This window comes from Carica papaya, chromosome 1 (assembly GCF_054855325.1).
Source record: "Carica papaya isolate Zhongbai chromosome 1, ASM5485532v1, whole genome shotgun sequence".
NCBI classification, from domain to species: domain Eukaryota; kingdom Viridiplantae; phylum Streptophyta; class Magnoliopsida; order Brassicales; family Caricaceae; genus Carica; species Carica papaya.
Window position 1 is genome coordinate 26,755,252 of NC_142309.1, and position 7,996 is coordinate 26,763,247.

Here is a 7,996-nt window from a genome sequence, read left to right on the forward strand (position 1 = left end):
ATTATCGGTTGGTAAATACAATATTTTAATAAAAACAAATAGAAAAATATAATATGAGTCCAAAAAGTAACTACAACCTTTAATAAAAAGAAAAGAAATAATAAGACTAAAACAATGAATATTTGATTGTGTCAAAAGTAAAGGAAGTATAATATATAGTATCCTCCACAATATTATATTCCAGGACTTCAACTGCTTGTATCGCAGCCATCTTGATGTAACACACCACCTATACGTAGATCATAGAGCAATAAGTAATTAATTAGAAGCTTCCAATTTGATTTACACAAGACTCCTCGTTGGTGCGCATTTAGACACACACTGCTGTTGCTTAATTTTGAATTGATCAAAGACTTGACAGCTCGTAGATTTCTTGTAGAAACGACTTATGGTAGCAGGTAGCTCTAGATTTTTTCAAATGCAACGCTCTAAGCTTAACGTATTGATTTTAGAAATTTAAGTGTAAGCCATTAAAAGTACATATAATCACTTTGAGTTACTATATATATATATGAAAGTTAATTTAGGTGGCATGCAACGTTCCCATATGTTCCATGTGTATAATGGTAATTAACTTGAGATGCATGCACAGGTAGAGTTTACACTTACTAATTCATCTTAATTGTTAAAGAAAATTAAGGGAAGTGGGTTTTGGAGGATTGTAGCAGTCAACAAAGGTATTGACGTGGTCCAAGTTGAACCGCGTGCAATTACTCTGGCTCGGAATGACTCCAGAACAAAAGCATCCAATCAAAATGAAATCCAATTGAGGAGGTTAATCGAGAAGGATAAAAGTCTTTGAGTAATAAATATATATTTTTTTCTTTTGGAAGACTTGACTTGACATAGTTCAAAATTAGAAGTTCCCTCTAGAAATATAGTATAAATACGGGGTATAGTTTGCTAAATTATAAGCAAATCATAATATAATAGTATTCTCGAGCATTTAAGTTGATAGTTTTGCTAGCTCGCTAAAAGAAAAAGTGTTTAGATCAGGTAATTTGGCATGGACTCTCCGAGATCGCCCATACAACCTCCAACTTACGGAAATCTGATTACTGTTCTTAGCATTGATGGTGGTGGGATTAGAGGGATTATCCCAGCAACTATTCTTGTCTTCTTGGAATCTCAGTTACAGGTAATATGTTGTAATGGCTTCACCTGGATTAATATTTATATACATTCATAATACACGCACTGCCTGTTTCTGATATATTAATATCTTGTTTGACGTGCATGTGCATGTACTAGAAACTGGACGGTGAGGAAGCAAGACTTGCAGACTATTTCGACGTGATAGCAGGGACTAGCACCGGTGGCTTAATCACAGCCATGCTCGGCGCTCCAAATGCCCAAAACCGCCCTCTGTTTGCTGCCAAAGATATTAAAAATTTTTACCTTGATCATTGTCCTATAATCTTTCCCCAAGATAGGTAATTAATTATCTGAATCACCCGCAAGATAAAAAGGTTATCATTTACGCTGTAATATAATATATACTATCATCATCCATCTGCATGGTCAGTTAATTTCCTGGTTTTTGTTTTATTCAATATCTATTTTATTTCTCAATATAGATAAGGTTATATATATACATATAGATAATTAATCTTCCGAGTTGCATTGCAGTTCTCCATTTGCACCTGCATCAAAATTGGTAAAGGCTCTAGTTGGACCAAATTACGATGGAAAATACCTACACGACCTTGTCAAGGAAAAATTAGGCCATACAAGATTGCATCAGACATTAACAAATGTTGTGATACCAACTTTTGACATCAAGCGCCTCCAGCCAACCATTTTCTCCTCTTATGAGGTCTATATATACATATATATATATATATATGACATTAGAGTTTTAAGTTATAAATTAGTAAATGAAATAAGAAACTTCAAAAAGAGAAACAAAGAAAAAACTGCTGACACAGTAGATACATGGGTTAATTCAGGTGAAACAAAACCCTTCCATAGATGCTCTGCTGTCAGATATATGCATCGGAACCTCTGCTGCCCCAACCTATCTCCCGGCCCATCAGTTCGAAATCAAAGACTCCACTGGCAGAGTAACAAGAGAATTCAATCTTATTGATGGTGGTGTTGCTGCTAATAATCCGGTACGTATGGATTTGTAATACATACATATGTGTTTGTGGATGTGTATGCACATAAAAATATCAAGGATGAAGTACTTGACTTGGTCTTAAACAGGCTCTGGTAGCCATGAACGAGGTGACGAAAGAGATAATGCGGGGAAGCCCAGATTTTTTCCCAATAAAAGCAAACGACTACTCTAGATTCATGGTCTTATCGCTGGGGACTGGGTCGCCTAAATTTGAAGACAAGTACGACGCTCATGATGCAGCCAAATGGGGCATGTTGGGTTGGTTGACGGGTCACGGTTCGGGTACTCCTTTGATTGATGTGTTTACTCACGCCAGCGCTGACATGGTGGATTTCCATCTTTCTACACTTTTTACAGCCCTCCACTCTCAGCACAATTATCTTCGCATCCAGGTTCTGCCATTTATGCACATACACACACTAAACTTACGATCTTAGTAGCTAGAGAATGAAAATGATTTCTAGCTATATATATATATATACACACATAGAGAAGGTTGATTTATGGGTGATATGTACGGGAACACCATGCATGCAGGATGATAACCTGGTTGGTGATGTATCGTCAATGGATCTTGCGACTGAAGAAAACTTGAAAAATCTTGTGAAAGTGGGTGAGGATTTGTTGAAAAAACCAGTTACAACGGTGAATTTGGAGACTGGACATCTTGAACCCTATGAGAATTATCACGGAACAAATCAAGAGGCTCTTATAAGGTCCTTTATTTGTCTCTCTTTATCTACTTTGCCATATATACTCATTGAACTCAAGAGTTTTTTTTAATGTATACGTACACGTACATACACATGTATGCAGGTTAGCAGAAACACTCTCCAAAGAGAAGCGACTTCGAGACATGAGATCACCAATTGGAAGATTGGCTGCAGAAAACAAGTTCACAAATTAATTACATTTAATTAAAAGCTAAATTACTGGTTCCTTATTGATTAATTATTCCAGATTATCTGTTTTCGGTGTATATTTTTAGTTTTATAATGAGAAAGAATTATAAAGAAATAATTAAAAATGTTACTAGATTCAGATCGATATCCAAAAATCTCCAACTCTCATTGTAATGCACCATTTTGGTTTTCAATCTCTATTTGCATCACATTCTTACCAGCAATTCTATTCAATTTAGCGTTACCTACAGTCCTCTATCAAATATATATTGCGGTAATTGGAGTATATATACTAACTGTACCCTTTGCATGAAGTACTCTATAAAGGTATAACGTCATTAAAGAATCTATCACATACTTTGTTTGTCGTTTATATATATGTATATGTATAATTTTATTCGGAAAGGTAAAACTTATATGTACAGTTATGACAAATGAATTAATGATCCGATTTTAGTTGATTGCATAAATAGAAAAAGTAATAATTGTTAGAGTTATTGGGATTAAATTATGAAACGAAATTAATTTTGGGGGTAAGATACAAAATATAAAGAATTAGAGGTTCAAAATACAAATAAGAAAAGTTTAAAGTGCTGGACCATTGTAGATGGAGTTTTAAATAGTAGAAGGGGCTTCTAATAATAAGCAAAGGCGTAGTACATGAAGCCTTTGGTTTCTTCCTTGATCAATACACCCGTACGTACACCTACAGACACCACACACACACACACACACATATATATATATAGGCTACAAAACCGACTTCATCTTCTTCTTCAAGACTACTAAAGCTTTCCCAGATTCTTCTTCTTTCTCTTCCTCATCACCGCCATTCTCAATTCTCCTTCTCTTCTTCTTCATTGCCATTCTCACCGTAATTCCAGAATTTTCATTGTAAATCTGTATTTTTCTGCTCCTGATGCTCAAGGTCATTCTCGAATTTTCACGTTGCCGACTTTGATTTTTCAAATTACAAATTATTTTTAACAAAAATACAACTACATTTAATTTTCTAAGTATTTGCAAAACTGTTTTTGAGACTTCGATAAAGAAGATTTATAGATGGCTATACTTGGTAAGCGCTTTGAGGTAATTGAGTCTCATAATGTTTTTAGGTTTAACTTGACGGAGGTTGTTTTGAAAAAGTTCTGAAGTACTTCAGAAGTATAAGTGAATTAAAACGCCATAAGAAATATCATGAGTGAACACTCTAAACTTTATTTATTTATTTATTTTTTTTAATTTGAAGCTTCAAATGAATCAACCCCATTTCTTAGTTATAGAAAAGAAATTGAGAAAGGGGTTCTTCTTTTACTTTCCCAAGCTATATATATATATATATATACACACACATGTGTTCATTATTGAGGCAAGGACGTTTTCCCAATAATGAAATGTAGTTTATTGATTGATAAAGGTAGAAGCTTCAGTTAATGTACGGATTAATTGGAGATCAGTCCTTAATAAAAGCAAAAGGTGACAAAGAACAAAACAAAGACATTGTTCAATTAATTAAGGGTTCATCTTTTCCGCCATTTTTCCATGTGGTGATCTCAAGTCCCGAAGCCTTTTCTCCTTGGAAAGTACCTCCGCCACACTACCACAACATTCAAAATTAGTGAATATTCAAATTAAGAAATTAAAATAACATACGTAAAATTATACATACATGGCGTATACATAAACTTATTTAAAAAGTATGTATGTTAAAGTGACAAAAAAAAACCTGATAAGTTCCTCCTCGTTGGTCTTCTGCTTAACAGGCTCAAAGCGACCAGTCTCCAAGTTCACCCTTGAAACTTGTTTCTTCAACAATTCCTCTCCAACTCTTACAAGATTCTCCAAATTGGCTTTTGTTGCGGTATCCACAGAGCACAAGTCCCCAGCCAGCGTATCATCCTGATCCATAGAATCAATTGCAAAATATGATCTTTTATATATTCAACCATAGAATTGTCTATTATACAGCAACGTGCTACATATATATATTTTTATGTTAGATACAAACATGCATATATACCTGAATACGAAGATAATTATCTCCACAGTTAAGGGCTCTAAAAACAGCGGAAAGGTGGAAATCAACCATGTCACTGCTGGCATCGGTAAACACATCGATCAAGGGAGAGGAATTGTCAGCTGCCAACCATCCTAATATGCCCCACTTAGCTGCGTTTTGAGCACTGTACTTGTCTTCATATTTACGCGAACCAGTCCCCAGCGACACCACCAGAAATCGTGTGTAATCGTTTGCATTTATAGTGAAAAAGTCCTGGCTTCCTCGGGTGATTTCTTTTGTCACCTCACCAATAGCAACAAGAGCCTAAAAAACCAAAAAACAGTTCTTAATTCACCGATTTTCAACACAAACATAAGATATATACACACAGAGAGATATATTACAGGATTGTTAGCAGCTACACCACCATCGATGAGATGGAATTCTTTTGATGTGCCCATAAAGTCTTTGGTCTCAAAGTGATGAGCTGGGAGATAAGTTGGGGCAGCAGAAGTTCCCAGACAAATATCCGACAGAAGAGCATCTATCTTTTGGTTCTTTTTCACCTGAAATATCACATATAAAGACCATTACTACTTACTATCAATTCTTTCACATGCACCCATAAGTGAAAAAAATCAGATAATATATATTGAGGATCAATCGACCTCGTACGAGGAGAAGATGATTGGCTGAAGGTTCTTGATGTCGAAAGTTGGTATGACAACATTTGTCAGAGTCTGGTGCAACCGTATTTCGCCTAACTTTTCCTTGGCAAGTTTGTGTAAGTACCTGCCGTTGTATCTTGGACCTGCTAGAGACTTGACCAACTTTGAAGCAGCTGAAAATGGGCAACTGCATGTGAAACGAAGAAGAGGAGAAAATACGTGCACATATCATCAGTTGTCCGTAGTGGCAGATAATATCCATAAGGAAGGATTTGACGGCGGTGATCCAGATAGAAGAAAAGGATTAAGGATATATTACCAGTTTTGGGGGAAGATTTTAGGACAATGATGAAGATAGAAGTCTTTAATATCCTTGGCCGCAAATAGAGGTCGGTTTTGGTCATCTGGAGCAGTTAGCATGGCAGTCACTAACCCACCAGTGCTAGTGCCTGCAACCACATCGAAGTAATCTGCAAGTCTTGCTTCCTCCCCGTCTAGCTTCTGCGTTAATAGATAGCAAAACAATTCCTCCATTAGTATCCATATATCACTTATAAGCTACGAGTTAACTAGGAGTAATATAAATGTATATCATATATGTATGTGTCAGAATCGCCTCTACGTGCATATAAAGAAATAATACCTGTAACTGAGACTCCAGGAAAGCAAGGACGATTCCTGGGATAATCCCTCTAATCCCACCACCGTCGATGCTAAGGACTGTGATTAGGTTTCCGAAAGTTGGAGGCTGTAATGGTGTTCTTGGAGTTTCCATCATAGAAATGAATGGTAGTAATAATGCAGCTGAAGATGTAGGTACAAAGAGTCAAGTTGACAGTACAGGAGTCTTTTGGTAACTTGAACACTTACGCAAGAAATCAGTGGTATTTATGGACAACATTTTTCATGATTTTCCACTTTCAATTTTTATTCAGTGTTTATCTTAATTTAATGGGGTTATCTCCGCCCACCAAGACAGGTTGGTGAACTCGTGATCATGGTTCAAGTCCCAATTGCTACATGTACAGTGATTTTTTCCTAGCTACCACAAAATTAGGTACCATGGTGAGAAAGGGAAAACAGAGAGAGAGAGAGAGATAGAGGTTATTCGTATGAATTCCTTGAGGACTTCCTTCAAGCTGCAGTCCTTTCTTGGATTTTTGGTCAGCTCCGCACAGCAAGAAGTCAGATCTGAGTTTAGAAATATTAAGATGTTGCGGTCGTGATGATTTAGGAAACAAGGAAATTAATTAATGGATCTATAAAGGAAATTGTCTAATTCTGATATTAGAGTATCAAATTATTTTTTTAAGTGCTCGTTTCATTTAACCAATGTAAATATTTTACATATTTTAAAACTTATGTTGTTTTTAAAAATTCTAGAGGAGCTCTAGAGTAGGAAGAAAAGGAGATTTGGGGATAGAAATACGAAACCCAGATGAATATTAATTAAATTCTATTTCATTGATGAAAAATACTCTTGATTTTTCTCTAACTTTGAAATAGGAAAAAATATTTTAACTTTCTTTAAGGTTATACTTGTATGGATCTATTTACCCTTCAAACAAACTTTTAGATGATATCAAGATTCAACTTACATTAGGAATTTGGCAGCCCTTGAAAGTATGTTTTGGACATTTTGATGTGCTAGCTTTCAGCCTTTTTGATTTTTTAGTTCACTAAATTCAGTATCGTCAACCTACTTTTTTTTTTTTCCTTTCTTTCTGAATCCTTTTGGATATGTGTGCTTTATATATATATATATATATATACTTTTTGTTTATCATTTAAAATATATGTTTCTAAAATAAATATTGAGAATTTAATAATGTTAATCTGAAATTGTTTTTCCAAGTCTTGCACCATATCTACTCTTAGGTTGAGTAGTCAGTAGAGTATATCTCAACTGCGACCTTCCCATGAATTTTGGAGTTAAAACTTTTGTCCCTCATAAAATATGTCATTGTTGGTCTGATTAGAGCTGGTACTAGGAAATTCATAATAAGGGCATTGTTGTGGAGAACTTTCTTCCCACTCCCAATATGCAAATTCATCAAAGATAATCTCAAGAAATTATGAACTCTTTGGTCTTTGGATTTACTAGACAATATCCTTTGAATTGTTTAACATAAGCAATGAAGATGTACTTCTCATATTTCTTTATCAAGTTTTTGTCTGTGCTATGAAGGACTATGAGAATAGGCAATGCATCCAAAGATATTAAGAAAAATTTACCTAGTTTTCATTTATGCTATGCTTTATAGTAAGTTTTATTATAAATCATTTAAGAAAACTAAAAAAACGT

General features: G+C 35.0%; 2 protein-coding genes across 2 annotated transcripts; one reads left to right on the forward strand and one right to left on the reverse strand.

Moving 5' to 3' along the window:
* Positions 1-927: 927 nt before the first annotated feature.
* LOC110825797 (patatin-like protein 2) lies at positions 928-3,275 on the forward strand. Its single transcript, XM_022056298.2, has 7 exons — positions 928-1,138; positions 1,252-1,433; positions 1,630-1,816; positions 1,950-2,114; positions 2,209-2,514; positions 2,660-2,838; positions 2,939-3,275. Exons 1-7 carry the CDS (start codon positions 1,007-1,009, stop codon positions 3,027-3,029), a joined length of 1,242 nt encoding a protein of 413 aa, XP_021911990.1. The 5' UTR covers positions 928-1,006; the 3' UTR covers positions 3,030-3,275.
* Positions 3,276-4,358: 1,083 nt separating this feature from the next.
* LOC110825799 (patatin-like protein 2) lies at positions 4,359-6,573 on the reverse strand. Its single transcript, XM_022056299.2, has 7 exons — positions 6,335-6,573; positions 6,011-6,192; positions 5,692-5,878; positions 5,428-5,589; positions 5,045-5,347; positions 4,751-4,923; positions 4,359-4,621 (listed from the first exon to the last, which is right to left on the reverse strand). Exons 1-7 carry the CDS (start codon positions 6,467-6,469, stop codon positions 4,537-4,539), a joined length of 1,227 nt encoding a protein of 408 aa, XP_021911991.2. The 5' UTR covers positions 6,470-6,573; the 3' UTR covers positions 4,359-4,536.
* Positions 6,574-7,996: the final 1,423 nt, after the last annotated feature.

Bases quoted from the DNA above. Each gene is read 5' to 3' on its own strand.
- LOC110825797 (XM_022056298.2), top strand. From the start codon at position 1,007: ATGGACTCTCCGAGATCGCCCATACAACCTCCAACTTACGGAAATCTG. The intron at 1,434-1,629 runs GTAATTAATTAT...GTTGCATTGCAG, and splicing joins ATAATCTTTCCCCAAGATAG to TTCTCCATTTGCACCTGCAT. The intron at 2,839-2,938 runs GTCCTTTATTTG...ACATGTATGCAG, and splicing joins AATCAAGAGGCTCTTATAAG to GTTAGCAGAAACACTCTCCA.
- LOC110825799 (XM_022056299.2), bottom strand. From the start codon at position 6,469: ATGATGGAAACTCCAAGAACACCATTACAGCCTCCAACTTTCGGAAAC. The intron at 5,590-5,691 runs GTCGATTGATCC...GTGATATTTCAG, and splicing joins TCATCTTCTCCTCGTACGAG to GTGAAAAAGAACCAAAAGAT. The intron at 4,924-5,044 runs GTATATATGCAT...TCTATGGATCAG, and splicing joins ATAATTATCTTCGTATTCAG to GATGATACGCTGGCTGGGGA.